Source organism: Chelonia mydas, chromosome 1, assembly GCF_015237465.2.
Source record: "Chelonia mydas isolate rCheMyd1 chromosome 1, rCheMyd1.pri.v2, whole genome shotgun sequence".
In the NCBI taxonomy this organism is placed as follows: Eukaryota; Metazoa; Chordata; order Testudines; family Cheloniidae; genus Chelonia; species Chelonia mydas.
In genome coordinates, this window is record NC_057849.1 from 289484964 (window position 1) to 289507811 (window position 22848).

The 22848-nt window shown below is 39.1% G+C and overlaps 1 protein-coding gene across 3 annotated transcripts in view; it reads right to left on the reverse strand.

The window, feature by feature from the left end:
* The window catches only part of SLC16A7 (solute carrier family 16 member 7), a 150445-nt gene that overhangs the window by 52063 nt on the left and 75534 nt on the right, over positions 1-22848 (reverse strand). For all 3 annotated transcript variants that reach the window (XM_007063994.4, XM_043548676.1, XM_043548681.1), the window contains exon 2: positions 9182-9420. In XM_007063994.4, coding sequence (XP_007064056.1) covers positions 9182-9395 — 214 coding nt within the window. In that variant the 5' untranslated portion in view covers positions 9396-9420. The remainder of the gene's footprint in view (positions 1-9181; positions 9421-22848) is intronic.

Below are 22848 nucleotides of genomic sequence, written 5' to 3' on the forward strand. Positions count from 1 at the left end.
TATGACAGATCCACAGATTTCAAGCTTCAGTTGATCAATCAACTACAAAAGAGTGTAAACTTGGCAGTTCATTTGGATTAATCAGCAGATACATCCAGTTGAGATATTATTTAGTGGGTGATGTGATTTAGGCAAGCTATATTAAGGGAAATTATATTTGTAAAGCACAACTGCTCAGTGAACAACTTCAGCAAAAAAAAATGTATATAAGTGGATAACTTTATGAGAGCTAGCAAATTGTAATGGCACCACAACTGGTCTCACAATTGATAAAGCTGTGGCATTGACAGAGAAACATTGTTAAATGATATGCAGGATACAAAATGTAGTATCAAATACCATATTTGATTATTGTTTAATGTACCAGAAGCTCTGCTTGCTAACAATGTGTGCAGAACTTCACAGTGCGAAAAGTTAGTCTTGTGGATAAGGTACTAGACCAGGGTCAGGTCTACACTTGGAAAGCTTCGCCAGCATAGCTGTACTCATATGCTGTACCAGCAAAGTGTTCCTAGGGTGGATACAGCTTATACTACCAAAACTGCATTTGTGCTGGTATAGCTTATTCCAGCTCCCCAGCCAAAATAAGATATACTAGCAAAAGTGCAGTTTTACCAGTATAACAGCTTCTACCCAAGGGGCATTTTCCAGCACAACGATGTCAGTCACAAATCACATCTCATCATACCCCTAACTGATGTAGCTATGCTGACAAAACTTTGTGACTCAGGAGATTTGGGTTAAACCATTGTTCTGCCACAGATTTCCTGTGGCACCTTGCGCCATTTAATCTCTGTGCCTCAGTTCCCTATCTGTAAAATGGATATAATAATACTTCCTTTCTACCCCTGCGCCTGTCTTGTCCTACTTAGATTGTAAGGTCTTTGGGGACGGGACTGTCTTTTAGCGCACAGCACCTAGCACAATGAGGCCCTGATATCAATTGGGGTCTCTATTGGTAGTGTATATAAACCATCATAATAGCGGGAATTTAAAGAGAACAATTAAATTGTAAATTTTGTAAAATCAATGCATTTGATTATAATCACTTCAAAGTTTTATACAGAGAAATCGGAACAGAGCATGTTGCTCGCAAATGTTATCAGGAGGGAAACTGTTGTAAGGGGTGTTAGAATTAAGTGAAGAAATCAACATCTTTTTTCACAACAAAGTCGTCTAGTTTAATCACATTCTTTGATCTGGTTGTCAAAGCTAGTATAGCTAGAAGAAATATTTCCTCATCTGAATAAACTTAATGCAAATCTGTAGTGCAACTGCTTCACTGGTTTTTGACTTTGGGGAAAAAAATAGCTTGCAAAATTAGTAGGGGCAGGAGTGGGGGGAGGAGAGGGGACTGGTCATGTTCCCTGTTACTCCTGAAATTCTGAGAGGGAAAAAAATGCAAAATTTGCTTTTAAATAAGCAGTTATAATTGATCATTTGCCAAAGGTGAATTTAAAATTAACAGAGTACTAAATAAATGACACAAGAAGGTTTTGATTGAATAGAGAAACTTTTTGCAGTAGATATTTCCTGTGACCTCCCCACAGAGCTTGAAAACTAGTTAATTAAATTAGCTGATACATTAGTCTCAGAAACCAGGTCAACACTGTCTCATTGTTTGTATTTTGGAGTTCCATTAGGATCACTACCCATCTCTCGCTAATAAGTCCATGATCTACTTGTTTCCACTATCAACCACATATATTTATGAACTACAGTAGGATTCTTCTGAATAATAACAGCTATTTGACTCTGACTTGGAAATATCTTACAAATGAGCCTCTATTCAACTCTGTTCCACTGGAATATACGCTTGAAAAATAAACAGGCAAATATTTCTTTCTAATTCCAAAACAATGGAATAGTTATGCTTTATAATAGGTACATTGTAAAACATTAAGTTTATTATTTCATTTAGTGTGGCAATATGATTACAATAGCATACACAGCAGGACTAGATAGACTTTTCCTTCCCCATTGTACTTTCTTGGGTGTCTGCCTAAGTATCTCAGGATTCCATATGTGCTACACCATTGTTTCTTGACCTTTTGAGTCCCATGACACACTTATCATAAATATAAGCATTGTATGATCCTTGATATGATGAACCATTGTGGGAACTAATCCAATATTATTAGTACACACAAAGTAAGCATGCTTTACAAGTTGAATGCACATATCAAAGGACAAAATTTGTCCCTTGATATCTATCTTAAACAAACCAAAGGTTTTAGTCCCTCAGAGACTGTACTTTATGGTGTACTCTATTTATTATTGTTTTTCAGTGACTGGTTACTCAGAAAAACTTGGGACAGGAATAAAGAATCTTTATTTTTGGATAGCAACACTGATAGTATTAGCGCTTTGCTGATATAAGTGCCCAGCTTTAAAAAAAAAAAAGAAAAAAAGATAAAGCAAGTAAAACTGCTTAGAGATTAAAATAGTTGCTCTGCTGAATGATAAATAAAATAATTCATGTTACATGGATGTATGTAAATGTGAGTGGTTTGAATAATGCATGCCACGTAAAGAATTTAACCTGAAAATATATTTTATGGTATACACTATATTGTCATTTATCACAAATTTGGGGGAAGGAGGGTTGCGGGGGAGATAGTTTTGTGACATTTTAATATTTCTAAAGCAATTATTTAGAATTATGATAAACATTATAATACTTATAATTATAATATGAAATCAAATGGTATTTCTCTCCATAGCAGCATATTCCTAACTGTGAGGCTGGCTTCCCAGGGGAAGCTCAAGCGACCCCAGGGAGAAATGATTATTATTGAATCTGAGCCCAACATGAAGACTGACAAGAAAGGAAAAATAGTAGACTGAGCTCATCCACATGTTTAGAGTAGTCTGAAAACAGCAACTTTAAAAAAGTCACCAGTGAGGGCCCTTTTTGCATCTTTCTTCCTGCGTCCAGTTAAATAAGTGTTTTCTGTGCATTAGGAAAGCTTGAGGATTTAGGAGGAGGATTGCTATGACAGTACTTAGAAAACTGTCCTACAGAGTACACCCTCAATCTTATTAGCAAAGTCTTGGAAGCGGCATAGGAAGAAGAGGTTATACTGGCCTATGAAGGATTTCTCAGGCTTCTTTAACCTGCAAGTCTTTTTTTTAAATTAAGCTACTGTAAGTTTATACTATTTTTGTTACTCTTGAAACTTCTTTTCTTGTATTTGTCTCAGTTTGTTAATGAGATTCACAATTCTCTGTTCTTGTGTCATCTCATTATGACTCCCTTTCCTTTATCTGCAGTCTCAAATTAACTTGACATAGATGTTGTACATATATTTTAAACTAAATGTGAACTATTCCCTCATGCCCATGAGGCATTTGGAAAGTTGATACATTCTGTTTTCAATGACACTTTAAATTAGGTTATTAAAATTCAACACTTTGCATATTCTGGTGGGGAATATAGGTTTGTCCCTCACAACAAGGGATATAGGTCAGAACAGGAAAGTTTCTCAATCACCTTCTTCACATCCACTCAGATTTGTGTGCCAAGCTCTATAAAAATCAGGAAAAACCTCTCAGTACTTCAAGAGAAAAATCACAGGGACCTATTGCTAGTGTAAAAGTTAAAAATGCAGCCATCTGTTGTTTGTGTTACATGGATTTTGCAAACTGTCATTTCCATAGAGCATGCCATTTCATCTTCACAGCAATATCACTGAAACACCCACTGAGGTAAAATTGCAAATATTTTGAACATACCATATGAAAAGTTATTTTCCCAATTAATATTTGACAAAGACACGATAAGCACTTGTCTGTAGGTTATTTTTGAATTGTCATCTGAACAAACCTTTTCAGAATTTGATGCTATATAAAAATAAGTAACCTAAAACATACATATCTTAAGACATGGGGAAAAGAGAGATGAGAAAAGTGAACTACTGTACTTTTTGTCCACTGTCAGAGCTCATCTATGTGAAATTGTCACAATTATTACTTAAGTTTCTATAGCATCTTTCATCCAGAAGGATCATAAAGTGCTTTTTAAATGATCTATTTCAAAAAATTTCTTCACTTAGAATGGAAATGGATCCTTCTCTGGATGAACTAGGGCACCTCTTCAGGGGATTCAGTCCTGCTAAATGCTGATCTTTCAACTCCCTTTGAAGTAGAAATTGAGACAATGGGAGTTAAGGGCACTTAGCACCACTCTGGTTTGGGCTAGGACACCATGATCTATTGCAATTCCTTTCTATCATGCCTGTGGGTCTTTAATTTTAAGTAGTGCCAGTACCTGTGGGGAGTGGGGATGGAAGAATATTTTAATTAATAAAGATATGATTCCATTTTGTCTTACTCTCAATAGTATTGTCTGTTTTCTTGTGAAAAGTTATCAAATAATGGAAGGAGACTTTGAAGTTGTACATAGAAATGGCCATAATTTTATTTATTTATTTATCTATTACAACCATAAAATACCAAAACACTTTTCTTTGGGAGAAATGTTTCATGAACCCCAAATAGTCATTATTTGGCCACCATGGAACTTATCACTGAAAAAAAAAAAAAACAGTAGCAAAGCAGAATCTAATAGCAAAAACAAATATTATTTCCCAAGGAAAACTAACACATAGGGTCAGACCTGTCTGGGGTGTACTGAGCTGTCAAATGGAACTGGCTTCATAGTTGTCACGAAGGGACCTATCAAACTTCTATTGCAGACAATGAGAATCTTTCCATTGACTTTAATGGGAAGTGGATTGAACCCTAAGAAGGCAACCATTTGGAGGAAGCCTTCTGTTATACTGCAGCCACTTTTTGGCAGTTAATGCTGTGTAGAGTAAAAAGTGAATTTATGAAATAAATAGAGAGCAAAGTTTAATCTATTTATCTATAGTTATATAAATATAAAAGTAGGTAGGTAGATAGAAATAAGTTGCATTATAGCTACTGACACATAAACCCCACAGCATCCTGTGTCTTGGCCTCCAGTAAAATAAGTTTGGTGGTCTCAGTCTCAGTCCCTTGTGATCAGGAATCCATCACAAAACCATCACCTTTAATTTAACACAATTGACAGTTTCTGCTCAAGAGAGGCTGAAGAATGGAGTTGCCATGGCGACTGAACTACTGCTCCTCTCCAGAGAGGATGATTCAGTCTGCACAGGCTGAACAATATGGGGAGCTCTCACTGCCACTGGCTGCCCATTGTCCATGTACCATGATGATCACACAGAAGACATTGTTTTCAGGGTTGGCAATTTAATCAACTTGAACAAACAGAAAATAACTTACTAACTAAAAAGAAACACAATATATGTGCTCATTGTTAAAAGCATACAAGTGTGCATTATATCGGATTGAGAGGGGAAAAGGGTTTCATATTGATTTAATTTATACTATTTGCCACCTCTGCTTAGTGCTTTCCTAACAGGGTGAACACTGTGCTTGACCTTTTTGCTGGAATTCACCAGGACTCCAGGAGACCATACGGATTGCCAGATGGTCTGCTGCAATTTAATGCCATTTATTCTAAGTATGAAGTAAGTGATAAATATAATTAACATTCTTTTAGCTCCTTACTGCATGCCTTTTATTACTTTCATTTTTTTCAAACATTGAAAGGTAAGTTAATATCTTGTTACTGAGACACAGATGCCATCTAATTACTGCAAAAGGCTGCAGCCTCTAAAGCAAAGAACCTCTGAATAGATTCAAACTTACTCAAAGACCCCACTGAGATGATTAGTAGGCTGAATGCTAAGCCATAATGAGTATGTCAGATCTTAAGAAGATTTTTTTTCAGGTTACCTCAATTAGAAGTATGATGAACAAAGTGTACCAGTAACATTTTAGATATACCTAGTGCACTTCAGAGTAAACAGTGCAGCTTGTACCTCCTACTTATTTCAGATTACAGTACATCAAATGCTAGAATGCAAACATAGCCATATCCAGAAAGGAAAAACAATAGAATGATTTCCTTCTCAAATGTTTTTCTTGCCTATTTCATATTCTTCCAGTGATTGTCTACATGGCTTATTTTTTAGGAAGCAGTTATACAGTAGCTGTGGCTTCAAAGAAAGTTTATGTTGGGCAGGGTTGCTCACTGTTAGCATTGTAATAAGACATCAAAATAACTTTACACAGTTTTCTTGTACTGATGTTATTTACATTGACTGAGGTATACGTTGGTTAGTCTAGACTGAATGGGAAATTATCAGGTTGTTGGCCACTGGATTTAAAGAAATACTAAATAAAAAATAGGTAGTATTGTTAGGATATAGAAATTCAGGCCTGTCTGTAAAGGCCTATACTCTAAGAATTTAGGTGTATTCTTATCACTTGGCTACTTATAAAGGTATAAAAGAAACCATCAAAATCACTGTCTGCCGGTGTAAGAGCCTTCCCTTACTGTGGCAGACTGAGGCCCTGTTATTAGGCTAAGGCCTTTGGCTAAGCAGCAGAGGCAGCCATAAGCTGGGAAGCGAACGGTCACATCCTCACATTCCAAACTAGTCACATTGAAATAAGGTGCTATTGGGCTGTTAGGAATACAATCCTGTCCTGATAATGCCTATCGCCTCCAGAGAAAGGGAAGTGCCTAGAAGATGTAAAAGGAAACTTAGTTTGATAGCATCCTGTCTGACAAGAACTCACTTATCAATAGCTGGGATGTGAAATCCTCACTTCTGTATTGTTTTGTCATTATAGTTCCCACTTTGCTATTGTTTATTTGCATGGTCTCTGTCTAGTTCTGTGATTGTTTCTGTCTGCTGTATAATTAATTTTGCTGGGTGTAAACTAATTAAGGTGGTGGGATATAATTGGTTACATAATCATGTTACAATATGTTAGGATTGGTTAGTTTAATTTCAGGAAAATGATTGGTTAAGGTATAGCTAAGCAGAACTCAAGTTTTACTATATAGTCTGCGGTCAATCAGGAAGTAAGGGGGTGGGGAATGGGAACAGGGAATGGGGATGGAGAATTGGAATCATGTTTTGCTAAGGGAGGGAATGGGAACGGAATGGGGTGGGGAAACTGGAATCATGTTTTGTTAAGGCGGGGGAATGGGAACAGGGACACAGGTAAGGCTCTGTGGTGTCAGAGCTGGGAAGGGGGACACTAAGGAAGGAAACTGGAATCATGCTTGCTGGAAGTTCACCCCAATAAACGTCGAATTGTTTGCACCTTTGGACTTCGGGTATTGTTGCTCTCTGTTCATGCGAGAAGGACCAGGGAAGTAAGTGGGTGAAGGAATAAGCCCCCTAACAAGTATCATAAACAAAATCTTTCTGTTTTGTGGTCTCCTAAAATGAGCTCTTCCATTGTTGAATATTATATAATTAGCATTCAAACTATTAATAATTAAGGGCCAAACTGAGAGATTATATGGATGGTTGTGTAAATTAAACATTAATCCCAGGCAACAAAATACTTACTTAAGGTTGCAGGACAAATCTGCCTTTACAAAACTTTGCAGTGATTAGAGGGGCATGTTACAAACAGTTAGACTCCACGCCCTCAGGAGGCCCAGGACAGAAGGCACAGCTAAGAGGAAAGGGAAGCAAAAATGGCTTTAAGACACTTTTGCACCTCCCAGATTCTGCATGGAGCAGGGGCTAATACAGGAGCCTCTAGCCTTGCCCAGAATAGGCATGGTACAAAGGACTATACTCCATCTCCTGTCCTAGCACTGCCCCTGAACATCCCAGGCCAGAGGCTGTGAGGTCTACATCTGTAAGGAAAAGGACTAGGAGCTTACTTTGTTAAACATGAAAGTGTATGTCTCCAGCAATCACTTTTTAAGTTTATTGGGCCTGATATTACCATGCTGTATTACTATTCAGGTGTCACTTGTGAGAAATATGTGGGTGCTCTTTAATAATTATGAATACTATATCTTAATCTGCCTCTGGCCTATTTTCAAGACAAATATATTTTGACTAAGTGTTTCCCAACAGAGAACCATCCTGAACATTCCAGACACGAAGGAGGAGATGTCTTATGATAGTCACCTATCAGCTTCCACTGTCATTAAATGACAATACCAGAATTACTGACCCTGATAACCCTGAACTAGTCTCCTGGACAGCCTACAGTACCAGTTTGATTGGGAAGGCCAAGCCCACTAACACTTAAAGAAGCCTCAAAAAAAGAGTGAAGAAACCAGTCAGGGTTTTAAAACACACTCTCCAGGGTGTGGAGAGAGATACTCAGACAGAGCAACCCACAGGGGTGCCATTATGGGATGGTAGTACTTGAGATAAGATAGGCATGTGTACAAGTTTTATTTTTAGTCCTTTTTTTCCTAATGTATAATTATCTTTTCTAATCTTAAATACAGTTATTTGTTTGTTTTCAAGAACATGGTGTCTTAGAATATTTATTCACTGGCCATTCCATTCTCAAAGGGAGGAAATGGAGGTGCCAGAAACCCAGTAGGACTTGCAGGGTGATAAGCAGCTGGTATACATGGGGACTGCTCTGGATCTTGGTCTAAGAGTGGAATAATCATGAGATTCCATCCGAAACAGGTAAGGGCAAGAGGTCTAACACCTCAGGGGAAGTGCCCTCAGAGAGAGCACCGGGGGGACAGAGGGCCAGCTAGCCTCATAAACTTGATATTAATATCAGAATTTTCTAAATTTAAGTGCAATCAACTAATGTTTGGTACTGGGAATGCTTTGAGGCCCTGAGCATCATTGGCAGATGAGAGCACTCAGCACCCCATTGTAGTGATCAGCATCTGGCAATATCGAGCCCTACATTTGAACTAGATGAACCAACGAATCAGGTAGACTAAATTTTATTGCCCTCCTTTATGCGTATGGTTTTTAGTGTGATTAATTGATTGAGTGATTGATTTTTGGAGGCATTTTTGGCTACAAAGTGACAAAGTTGGAAACTTTTGTCCAGTTATGGACAAATATAGTAGAACAACTTTACCTTGGTTCCAGACCCAACCCTGACATATATTACTTTTTAGATTTAAGAAAGGATCAGGGGTTGGTGAAATAATTGGGTTCATGATGGAAACATAGATGCAACCTTAACTGTGGAGTAGATACAGCTATGCCATGATAAGTCAGGGTATGGTGAGTGAGTGTGTAAGCAGGCAACAGGAATTAACTTTACATTATTTAAGACTACCCAAAACGCTAAAGAGCTATACCATTTGTTTGTTTCTCAAATGCCTTACCTCCTGCATACATAACAGCCAACATAATCGATGATATCCAAGCTATCTCACTATATGATGTGTGGAAGATCTCCTGAATTTCCTTGAAGAACACTGTGATGGCTTTTGGGAATGCATAGGAAAATCCAATGGAGATAAAAGCCCCAAAGACCACAACCCAGCCCCATCCTCCATCTGGGGGTGCGTATTGTGGTGCTGTTGTTGCTGGCGGCATTGTCAGGCTTTGTTTTCAAGCTAGGCTGTAAATGAAAAGTAGAAATAATGTTTCAAATAGCATCCTTTTTGCTTTAGCACACTGAATTTAACAAATGCATATTATTGATAATAATGGCAATGGATTATAAATCATAATCACAATAGAGAACAAACTCCCAAATTGTACTAGAAGGCTTGGGATGATATAGCATGAATACTTGCCTTTAAACCCATGTCTACCCTAGAGGGAGAGGGGGGAATTACTTGGCAATAGTTAGTCAGAGAATCCCATTAAGTACCTTGTAACTGTTACAGATTATTGATTCCAATCACTGAAGTTATATTTAGCAATTAATCACTTATAGAAAAGTGACATTTTGGGCCAGATTCTCAGCTGGTGGGAACTGACATCGCTCCAGTGTCTTAAGGATTTGTCCTTTAAATTCAAACATGGTTGTCAAAATATAAGGTAAATCTTGATTTCACCCCTATAGTAAATGATGGTAAAAAGTTGCAATCTACTGTTACTAAATGCCATTTCAATAACATCTACTCAAAGTTTACAAGCCTTTGGGAAATAATACCAAGTAACAAATTGCCAAAAATGCTTTTATTAAATTGAACACTATTTGAAATCTCCTTCACTTTTACTATATGAAAATGGGTTTTTTTAAGTTTCAAATCAGATTTAAATTCTCTGTGTATCCATCATAAAAGTTTTAAAAAGTTATGGTTCTGTGACGTGTTTATTTTTGAAGTTTTCAGACAGGTTTGTTGGCATACTTTGATGTATGCTGCAACTTATAAGAATACAGTTCTTCTTTCAGATGCACATTACAGAACTTGACTGTAATACTTTGCTTTTCTTACATACACAGAATTCCTACTGATGTCAAAGAGCGTTCTGAACATGTATAGGTAGCAGAGTCTTAAAGTCAATTGCTGTGAGGATATCAGAGCAAAGTTTTTCACCAAGAGAATAAAATGTCTCAAACTTTTAACAACTAATAATTTTCTTTTGTAGAAAGCTTCAGGAGTCAAATCTTACAGATATACCACTTCATGTTCCTCTTATGGGAGGGATAACAGGTGCAACCAGCAAACACTATGGAGCCCAAGAATTAATGGACAAATCAAATCAACCCCCTGTCTAATTAAGGTTTATACTTTGCTCATCTGGTATCTGAACACTAAGACCATCCACATCCTGCTTAGAAATCAACTTGTGTCAGTGGAGAACATGTTGGATAGAGTGTCTGCTTCCCAGTCCTGCTATCCTCCCACCAGGCATCTCCCGACCCTAAAAACATAGAGCACCAGTCATTCAGTGTTTACTTCTGTGCATTTCCAGAACATGTAGAGAGCATGCAATAAAGCTTCCACCCTCCCCTTCTGTTCCTTTTTGGGCATTTCAGCTCTGTTTTAAGCTCAAGTGATCATCTCTATACCACCAACCAAAGTTACGGACCCAGAACTATGTGTAGGTTTCCATTATGCATACTTTTGCCAGTGGCTCTCCATGTGATTTTTTTCCATGCCACTTAAAGACTGTATCAGTGGTGGCAGTGATATGATTACCTTTAGCAAAAAGTAAAAAATGAATTGTGTTAGCTTAAATTAATCTCTCTGCAGTATGCTTTGAGTACACCCATAGTAAAGTGCACATAGCAATGCATACAGTATATGTTAGAAAAAAAACATAGGGTTGTCTTTAAGATTACCTATTACCAGCCTAGCCCATACATAAAGTCACAGCACTCCAAGATTCTCCAAGATGATTGTAAACATCACCTCTGTAATAACAGACCTCTAAGAGCTAAATCAAACAAAAATATATTTGGCTCCTATGCAAAGTTGGAAAAGCCCAAATTATTTGGCTTTTGCGTCACATCAGACATGCCTGGTTTTGGCAGGAATAGGTATCTGTTACAAACATACAGCACATAATATACACAAAGTACAAGACAAGACCTTGGACCTTATTCTGATCTTACTTATCCTGTTTTACTTTCATGTGACTCCATTGAGTTACACTGGGGTGAGAGGAGAATCAGGTCCTTTATTTGAAAGAAATAAAGAATCTGAACAATGGGGACAAAGAGTTTTTTCTAACCTCATAGATTGCTAGTTGAGGTTTAACTTCAGCAAAACACTTACGCCTATGATTAAGTGCCTTGTTGAATCAGGGTCTGAAATGCTAAAATAAAAAATAAATAAATAAATAAAAATTCTCCTGGCCATCCAGAAGACATGCTAATTTATTAATCCCACTTCTAAGCATCCAGAAAACAAACTCAGTTTAGCATTAAATACACTACTTCATTCCTATAGGTAGACCAACTGAGGGTGTACTACAGGGTAATTGCGGAGATTCCTACCTGCCACTGATCACAATTTCCTTCCTCTGCTGACAAACTTTTTGGACAGATCCTACAAATACACATTAAAAAAATTCAGACATGAATCTATTTTCCTATATTTCATCAGTTTGAACTGAAGATATTTCAGATTAATGTATCAACATTTTATCCCGACTAAAATTAGACCAATGCAGTCTATACACCATCAACTTTTAAGTCCATAATGTAACACAATTTAAAGTGATAAACTGAGTAAGTCCTCCATTTAAAAAAATAAAATATACCTGTTTAAAGATCACTACCATCACATCACTGAGAAAAAGTTGAACAAATATAGTTTTCGTACCCTACAAAAACATAAACCCCCAGGAAATTCATCCATTGCATAGGCTTTTCCACCAGGTGTTGGGCTGGCTCTGCCTGTTCTTTGCCCCTATGGACCAGGACCCTATTGTGCTAAGCACAGTTATCTAGATTTCATTTTGCTCACTGTAATCTAATTTCTAGCCACTAAGAAAATCAACTAGGCAAAAGTTCAGTCCATCTCTGTGGATGGTTCAATGTCAAAGGTTAGTGCCAATGAAAGCCACTGAAAGAAAGAACGAAAGAACGAAAGAACGAAAGAAAGAAAGAGAAAATATTGCAGTAATGAGGACAAATTAAGACCAATAACTAGAGAAAAATAATGCATCTTGATATCATGCACTTCAGCTTTCGGTCAGTCATGACCAACATGTTCAGATTGTTCTTCTCCCAGTACTTTATTAATATTCTGCAGTTGCCCACTGCCAAAATGAACCATCAACAGCTTGTCAAGAAATATTTTGAAAAGGTTTGTCTTTCTCATGTTTACAGAAACTCTACTTTTATGGTGAGTTGCAGTTTTGCTTTCATGTGTATCTAACAGTAAATGTTTTTAAGTTTGGGAGGTTTTTTTAAACCAAAGTAGGCTTGCAACTTCTTTGTGCTTGATTAGGTAGCCATTCATCTGTGGTGGAAAGAAGTTGGGACATGAAAAATCCCCCCTTAATTAAGGTACAATAACATTAATACTTGGCATGTGTCCAGTGCATTCCAAACCTGTAGGATGAGCCAAGGATAACAAAGGGCTTTGCAAAAATGTGTGCATTAAGCTTCACAATGCCTCGTGAAGCCTTTAAGCATTATTATCCCTTTTACAGATGGGGAAACTAATGTACAGAGAGGATAAACAACTTGCCAAAGTCTCACAGTAAATCAGTGACAGAGTAGGAATAAGGATCATTGTCTAAGTGAAGTATGTGGTAAGGGTGCAGTTTTCATAAGCACCTACGTAATTTAGGAGAGTAAATCCCATTGATTTGTACAGGGGTCTGCTGGCATGATTAAATTGTAGAATTGGGACCCAAGTCAAAAAGAAATTTTAGGTTTAATGATTTGAATAATCTAATGATATACCTTAATCCCAAACTCGTTCATCGCTAGGCATGTCTACCACATTTAAAATCAGTGGCTTGCTAGTTGCACCAGTCAAAAAGAATTGACTGCACAGGAATTACACTTTCTGCAATACAGAGGAAAATGGTCTTGTTTAAACTCTGCAGAAAGTACAGTTTTCTAATATTTTTATAAACTGTTGTTTATTGGGCTTTGGGTAATTTCTTGTTATGGCAGGAGACACCAGATAGCATGGTCAGGCATACTTGTACACGTTCTTTATATTACCCTGTGAACACTGTTCAGTCTTTGAAGAAATGTTGTATTCTTGTTAGTTTTGTGATGAAGGTTCTTTTGACGGAGGCTGCTGCAAGCAGCAGGAGAATTTGCGCTCTGTCTTAATCTTTATAAATACAGCCAATTCTAGGGGCAGTTACTCAGGGCACTGGGCATTGCAGTGTATTTTGACAAAGATGCCTCAAAGAAGATAATTGCTTGTGTAACCCACACACCTTCTGGGTGCGGTGTTCTGTCCCATCTAGTGGCAGTGAGACCACTTAGAGAGAGAGACAAAATGAGTTTTCTCTACAGCATTAGCTAGCAGCCAGTTGGCTTCTAGCTCATGCAGTAGCAGCTCACTCACTAAGCTCTAAAAGCCTCAGGTTCAGTCCTGCCCAATAGCTGGGGTCTGTCAGCATTACAAGTGGCAGCTTATCCAGGATTTCAACTGCAAAATCTCTGACACTCAGGACGTGCTTCCTCAGCTAGGGGAAGTACTTAATCCACAAACAGGGGTGAAAGTGGGTTAGTACGGTGTACTAGTAAGAAGCTGGTACCAACCCGTACACAGCTGATGTTAAAGTTCTGTCATGGCAAAGGACCTTCCTTAAAGCACTGCCACGGCAGCACTTTAACACCGCTGCCCCTTTTGCCCCCCACCCCACCCCTGTCAGTAGCCCTGCCGATAGGGACCCTACCGGAAGGGCCGCCAACAGCGGGGGACAAAAGGGGTAGCTGCCCTGGGGCCGGCGATTTAAGGTCCCAGCTTCGATCCTGCCCGCCGACAACCAGGGTCTGTTGGCGTTACACTTGCATGCAGTTTGACCACTTCTTTTTAAGGACTAAGGTATATAATGTAAATGAAACAAGTTACACTAAAAAAAAATACCCAGACTTTGCTTAAATGATTTTCTCTCGAACGGGAAATGAATTTGGAAGGTACCAAATTATGGCTGACTGTATTATACCCATCTGTGTTTTCTAATAGTAAAAATACTCTTCCTTCCAATGGGTAATAGCATAACATATTGTAAGGATGAAGTGTTATACTAAAGGTGCTTTAAGTATAGAAATATACTTTGTTGAAGAAGAGCAAGGAAGGAATATAACAGGGGTCGGCAACCTTTCAGAAGTGATGTGCCGAGTCTTCATTTATTCACTCTAATTTAAGGTTTTGCATTCCAGTTTTTAGAAGGTCTCTTTCTATAAGTCTATAATATATAACTAAACTATTGTTGTATGTAAAGTAAATAAGGTTTTTAAAATGTTTAAGAAGTTTCATTTAAAATTAAATTAAAATGCAGAGCCCCCCGGACCGGTGGCCAGAACCCGGGCAGTGTGAGTGCCACTGAAAATCAGCTCACGTGCCGCCTTTGGTACGTGTGCCATAGGTTGCCTACCCCTGGAATATAAAATACTTTTTCTTGAAGACATGATGGAGAGATTTCAGAGTAACAGCCGTGTTAGTCTGTATTCGCAAAAAGAAAAGGAGTACTTGTGGCACCTTAGAGACTAACCAATTTATTTGAGCATAAGCTTTCGCTGTAGCTCACGAAAGCTTATGCTCAAATAAATTGGTTAGTCTCTAAGGTGCCACAAGTACTCCTTTTCTTTTCATGATGGAGAGAATGATTGTACACATATTAAATAAAGAGGCACGCAGCCCACACTGTGGACACCCATAGGCCATTTGTTTTATGCAATATATATGGTAATAGACTGCTCACTCCAGTGCAATTACTATACAAATATGCCCCAGCAGGCTTTGTAGTTAAATAAGACCCCCACACACATCCACTCAAAACAGGTATAATAATAGCCCAACCCCTCTACAAATGAGCGTGAGAAAGATGAGCTATGTCTCATGCCTAGAGTGTTAACAAAGTCAAGCTCCAGCAGACCAATGGTGGGGGCGGGGGGAAAGGGGGACAAGTTCCAAGGCCAAAAAACTTCTGCTTAAAGAGCGTGTCTGTTTGATACTGGGATGTGCTGATGCTGAGTTCCAGCACACATGGAATGTAAGGGAAGAACCCCGTTCAGTGAGCTAAACAACAATAATTTCAAATGTAAATCCTCATGTCACTGGGAATATTGGATGAATGCACTTAGGGTGAAATTCACCCATGTTCAGGGGACCAACACAAGGCCTAGGTATCACTTAAACCCTATTCCCCATTTAATATTTCAAAATAGGGTTTATGTGAGTTAAGTGATGCCTAGGCTTTACACTTGCCTTATGCACATGGGTGAAGTTCACTAGAGAGCATGATTCAAATACCACTTACATCAGCGTAAGGCCCCGATTCAGCAAAGCACTTAATCACATATTTAACTTTAAGCATGTGCTTAAGTCCATCCTGTGATGTGTCAGTCCATATTCTTTATGAAAATATGCTTATGATATGAATATGACATAATTGAGATATACTTTATGCAAGATGGCTCATGTGAGATATCATTGGAAAGGTTATGATTTACTGAATGTGATTATCCAATTTGTATGCCTGTATCATTTCTGTATCTGAAGTTAGGAATATTGATTATGTATCTGTATTTCAACTATGTTACTTTGGGTGATGCCCACTGCTAACACTTCAGGTACAACAATGGAAAAGCCAGACAGGGAGAATGGCCCATCAACAAGGACAATAGACTGTGAAAAGCTTGGCCTTCCTGTAGATGCTCCATACTGCAACTGACTCATGGACGCTGTGATCCTACAGAGTCAGGTGGTCTTATCATCTGATGCTAAAACATTACCTGGGACTTCTTGTAACTTTCCACTGTAAGGGAAGGGGGGGGGGGGTTAAGTTTGGGAAACAAAGGATTCCCGCCTTATGTAAATCCTATTTAAGGGTGGGGAGGAAGGCAAACAGGACTCCTCCTCTCCATGGCTGTCTACCCAAGAAGAAAGTCTGCAAAAGCCATCTGAAGGGAAGGCAATGGAGGACTCCAGACTGAAAAGGAATATAACTGGAACTCTGAACCACAGAAACTTTGCAACCTGCCTGCAACAATATCTAGGGTTAGAAAAACTATTTGTAACCAATTTCTTTAGTGAAACTAGCTTAGTTTGCATGTTTGATTTCATTTGCTTAGTAATCTGCTTTGTTCTGTTTGTTACCCCTTTTACCCCTTAAAATCTGTCCTTTATAGTTAATAAAATTTGTTTTGTTAATTATTAAACCCAGTTTCTGTCATTTCTAACTGGGGATGAGGGCAAGAAGTGTGCACACCTCTCTCCACATTGAGGGAGTGGACACATTTTATAATCTATCTTTGGGTCTGCACTCCAAAGGAGGTGGACATCTGAGTGCTGGAGCAAGTCCCTTAAACTGAGTCTTCTCAGAGCTGATCTGCAGCTGGGTGTGGCCCTGCCTGTATGTGTGTGTTAGAGGAGGCTTCAATAGCCTGGCTCAACAAGACAGGTAAAAGGGGGCCCATACTGGCAGAACAGGTAGACTCAGTGGTATCTCAGCACATCAGGTGGCTTCCCAAGGGGTCCAACCTGTCACACATCCCTTTTCAGCAGCTCATACAAGCAAGTGCTTATGTGCTTAGCAGTACTGAGGCCAAATCTGAAGCAGCTTTTTAGAAATCAGTATTGTTACACCAGTGTAAATAGGGTTGTCAGGCATCTGGTTTTCGATCAGAATGCGAGGTTGAAAAGGGACCCTGGCAGTTCTGGTTAGCACTGCTGACCAGGCCATTAAAAGTCCAGTCAGTGGCGCAGAAGGGCTAATGCAAGCTCCCTGCCTGCCTCAGCTCTGCGCAGCTCCTGTAAGTGATGGCATGTTTCTCTGGCTCCTAGGTGCAGGGGTGGCCAGGGAGGTTCCGTGCACTGCCCCCACCTCAAGCACTGGCTCAGGAGCTCCCATTGGCCGGGAACTGCAGCCAATGGGAGCTGCAGGGGTGGCACCTGCGAGTGAGAGCATGTGGGGAGCCCCCTGGCCACCCCTGTGCCTAGGGGCCACAGGAACATACTGGCCACTTACGGGAGCCACATAATATAAGTGCTGCCTGGAGCCCACACCCCGAACCCTCTCCCACACTCCAACCCCCTATCCCAGGTCAGAACCCCCTCCTGCACCCAAACTCCCTCCTAGAGCCCACACACGTACCCCCTCCCACACCCCAACCCTCTGCTCCAGCCTGAGCCCCTTCCTGTACCACAACCCCCACCCTCCCCCCCAGCCAGAGCTCTCACTCCTCCCCGCAGCCCAACCTCTGCCCCAGCCCGGAGCCACCTTCCACACTCCAAACCCCTCGGCCCAAGCCCTCAGCCCAGAGCCCCTTCCTGCACTCCAAAACCCTCATCCGTCACCCAACACCAGAGCCTGCACCCCCAGCCGGAGCCCTCACCTCCATACATACCCAAACCCCTGTCCCAGCCCTGAGCCCCCTCCCACCCCCTCATCCGCCACCCAACACCAGAGCCACCCAACACCAGAGCCATCCGCCACCCAACACCAGAGCCTCCACCCCTAGCTGGAGCCCTCACCCTCCTCCTCTGCACCCCAATTCCCTGCCCCAGCCTTGAGCCTCCTTCTGCACCCTAAAACCCTCATTTCTAGCCCTACCCCGGAGCCCGCACCCCAAACACCTGCCCCAATCTGGTGAAAATGAGTGAGTGAGTAAGAGTAAGACCAGTGGCCAGGACCTTGGCAGTGTGAGTGCCACTGAAAATCATCTCGCATGCCACCTTTGGCACGCATGCCATAGGTTGCCTACCCCTGGTCTACACCAACCCTATAATATTATACTGCATTCAGGATTGGGGCTGTATTGTGCTAAGTGCAATACAAACATATATGAAGACATGGTGCTTGCCATGAAGTGTCAGCAATTCCATTTAAATTACCTCAAGAAAGTCATCCTATAGACTATCTGTAGCCTTAAACATGCAACACCACAGCCAAGTCAGAGTGCGTGTATCTAAATGAAATGTAACTGGTTAAATCTGAAGAATTAATCAGTTTTGGCAATAAAAGTGATCGAGTCTGGTGCCAGCCCTTTGCTAAAATTAATCGCTCTACTGGTTCTTCTGTTAAGTTTAACTTTTCCCTCTAGCCTTTGGAAAAATTCAAACCAGCCAGCCTTTCCACAACACTTGCTTTAGTAAGGTCAGTGAACCCACATTTTACAGTTCAAACTGGAGGCTGTATGCACTGCAAGGATACTGATCCACTTAGTCTATTTTTAACCATTTACTGATAGTGGGGGAAACAAGTAGAAATGGTAAGAACTTCTAAAGTGGTAGAAACTTTCTAAGTGTGCCCTGGAAAAACCTACTGAACTATTTGCCTTCCAATAAAAGGAATTGGCATTAATGCTAGATTACACAGAAAAGAAGGCAAGTAGTAAGGGTGTAAAGAAACAGTGAAAAAAACTTGTATAGAAACTTACAAAAGGAGAAAGTAGGCTTGAAAAATAAATTACCTGAGAGTTACCTAAACTAAGGGGGGGTGGAGAGGGGAGGAAGCCTTTCAGCCATATGTGTTCAGTCTGAACAGAACAAAATTCAAGTGACACTGATCAGAAGAGAAAAATTGTCTGAATTGTGTATATTTCATAAGATCAGAGAAATATAAGAGAGTGAGCCCATTTATTGATATGAAAACTAGAATTAAAATGACACAGATAATTTGAGCTGAAAAATCAAACCAATATAAATCGCCAGGAGAGGACAAATATGTTGTTCCCTTTACCAGTAAAGGTTACACTATGAACTAGTGAATTCAAAACACATTGAGGTAATCTGAGAATTACAATACTATATTATTACAGTAAATAGAATGGGTATTTCAGCCATATGTCTTGACTTGATATTAGTGGAGGTAGGAAATATTACTTACATTAAAAAAGGATGAGAGAACTGAACTGATGTGGCCTCAGAATCATAAAAAATATTAAAACTCCAACACATTTTATTTCAGGAGTGGGAGATGTTTGGCTCAAACAGAATGTTTTCTGAAGATAAAGGCCAGTTAATATAATATCTGTTTATGACATGTTGCCATTTTTAAAAATCTTCTGCCTGGCTATTGCGAAGTATGCCAGCCACATAATAACACCACAGTGGACTTGCTGTTTATGTCCAGCCCATTTAATTTTTAATCTCTGTCAAGTCTGTACTTATGTTTCAATATTTCTTAACTGAGTTATATCAGTGGTAAAGAACTGACTTTCGTTTGCATGGTGTGTTACCTGGAACTGGTAGCTGAATAAAAGAACATTTAAGTATATGCAAAAATGTTTGCTTTTCTATCTGAACCATGACAATAAAAGAATTCACTTGTAGTATGCACCAAAACTAACATAATTTGGGGGCAATGACAAGGCTTTAGCATAAACAAATACAAGGAAGGAAGAACTTAGGATTGTGTTTGACTTCCATAGGAGGGGAGAGGATGTTTAATTACAAACTTACTATGTACTTTGTCCAAGTGTTAATGAGCTGACGCAGTGATATATATACAAACTAACTTTAAAGGACAACATGGTTTAATCAAATGCTAATGTGTATTTTGCCACCCATTGTAAAAAACTGGACCTGGAGAGATCAAAAATCCCCCTTTTCTTTAATGGAGGAAGTTTTTACTAACACAGGACACATCCTCCTATGAGCATATCACGTTGCTGTATCTCTCACAGTCATGGAGAGCCCTGACATTTCTACAATGGTACAGACAAGATAATCTTTGGATGTTCTGTAACAAAGTTTAGAGCCTATGTAAAGATTCGTTTCTCATTATTTATGTAGGCACGTATCAATTTACATTCCTTTTCTATTTTTTCTCTTTTTTTCTGTAACTTGCTATAGCCTCAAGGGATGCAGAGGAAAGTGATACAGAGAAAGTCTACATGCCATGCTAAGGTTGTGGTCTTCCTCTAAAGCAGTGCCACTGAATAGCTAAGGAGCCCAAGAAGGTCCAGACCAACCCACTAAAGTGTGCAAGAGGAATGTTATATAATTCCAGAGTGGGGACCCTCCCAGGCCAATTCACATGCACTGAACACAATAAATGTTTAGGGTGTGGTGGAGAATCTGGGCTTTAACCCCAAATCTTAAGGAAACATGCATTTAAATTATTTACTTCCCTGAATCTCCATTTTCACCCCTCAAGAGATACTTCTACCAGGCCTGGCACTATTCAGTGATCAACCTCCAATGCCCAAAGTCCACAATAAAGACACAGGCAGAGCTCTCTCTCTAAGTTCTTCTTTAGCATATAAGCATTTTTAATTAGAATTCACAGGACTCCCTCCATAGCTTGTTACAAATCTTCTTTGGAACAACTAAATAGAGGGAATTCCTTTACATAACTCAAATGGATGATCTTAACATGCAAACATGGATTCATTTTAAATAAAAATAGCCCTGTAACTCTGCATTAATCAAAATGTATCATATGTTAATCTGTTATTGTAACATTGTAACACATAGCAATCATGAACTGAAGTCTATATTGATAATTGAATTACTTTATTCCTCTTAAGCTTTCTTTGTCAATCAGCAAAAAACCAAAACCAAAGAAACAAAAATATGCATTAGTTGAAGGTATCTTTCTATATTTCTACGTAATCAGAGAAAAAGCTTTATACTCCAGATTATTTTTCTGTCAAATGTGATAATATATAGCAAAACAAGTGTTTTCCATCATCATTAGAAAATATAGATCAAAACAATTCAAATCATAAAAATCCAATATAATAGCTGTAATAAGAAATGAAATACATTTTGCTTTTTTTACATATAGTGAGCTTGGAGGGGACAGAAATATAAAGACACTCATAATATTTCTATGATACCAATTAGCAAAAGGACACAGTAAAAATATGTGCATAAGAAACTAGGTAAATCATGTTTACCTGGAAGCTTAATAAATCAAGAGTAAACTCTATTGAATGTAGGACATTGAGAACATCAATCTGAACAATGAGTCTCCTGTCAGTTTCAGGATAGAAGTTTAATCAGTTCAGTAGCAAAAAGTCATGAGTCATGCTTTTCTCAAGTGACATATAGATACATATAGAGAGTAGACTGCTGCCATAAAGTGTTTATAATTCCTATTGAAGGTCAGCTTATACATAAAAACAAGATTTTATCAGAATATTTTATACATGAAATTTTGCATAATGTGTTAAAACATGCAAAATACATTATACATGTATATATCTTGTGTGTATGAATTAGAGAGACAGAGAGGCTACAGTAGAGGTTTATAATAGAAGATCTTTTGCATTTGCAAGTACCTGACAATGCAATGCAATGCAATACAATACAATGCTGGAATCACACCTTGAGAGCATCATTGTCCACTGAAGGTCACTCTTTCATCCCACAAAACAATAATAGATTTCTACATATACAAAAATCTCAGCTCTAGAATATGTATGTATTATTATAATCTTTATAAATATATTTTTGCCTTAAACATGCTGAAAGCTTAAACTGTAATCCTGTAATGAGTGTGCATGGACTCCTGCTTCCACACTCAGACCAACTGATCTCCATGGGACTCAGTGTGGGGGCGTCTGTCCATGAGCACTCATGGCTCATGGATTGGACTCTTAGTAACATCTCCTAACAGGGTCAAGTGACTTTCTCAGTTAATAGCACAGCTCCAGCTGAAATAGCAGCAACCATCTTGGATAGTAGGATGTAAGTGAACATCTCTTCCATTTCCAGTTTCCGCCTCTCACACATATTTTTAAATTTCATGTTTACTCAGAATGCTGCTGAGTACCCATCTTGGTCTTCCTGGAGGAAGTTTACAAATATTTTAATTTCTTTTATTTTTGCATTATTTTTCTTTTCTCTTTATATTTTGCTTCTTATAGCCTGAGTAACTTAAAAAAAGAAGCAGAAAAGCATCACATCATCAAAGTCAGATGTGGAAAAGGCCTACTAAGTCACCAGTCAATCTCCCTGCTCATGTAGGATTCTTCCCTAGAGCACATTCGATAGCACTTAGTCATGTTCTAGGACCCTACAGTGAGTTACGGGGCAACTCTACCGGTTCATGGCAGAAGCAGACCCAGTGGTTTTCATTAGTGAGCCAGACCAGGTGATATTCCATTCAGGAGCCTAAAAGATTTTGTATGTCTCTCGGAATCACAAGGGACTTGAGTAGTTCCCAGAAGCCCTCCTCTCTTGCCCCTTAGTCCTTGCTGACTAAAAGAGATATATAAAACCATTTATACTCTTGGATTGGAGCTAATGAGACTCCCCTGTTCTGGCAGATGAAGATGAAATTTTTGTCTAGTGAAAAACTTTGGTGATAGGTTAAACTGAATTGGTCACATGACTGGTGATTAAAGACATGTGTGATGAAACAGAAGGGCTACTGATTCTGACCATTTATGTTTTGTAACTCACTGTGTATATAAACGTATGTCAAGAACACCCACAGC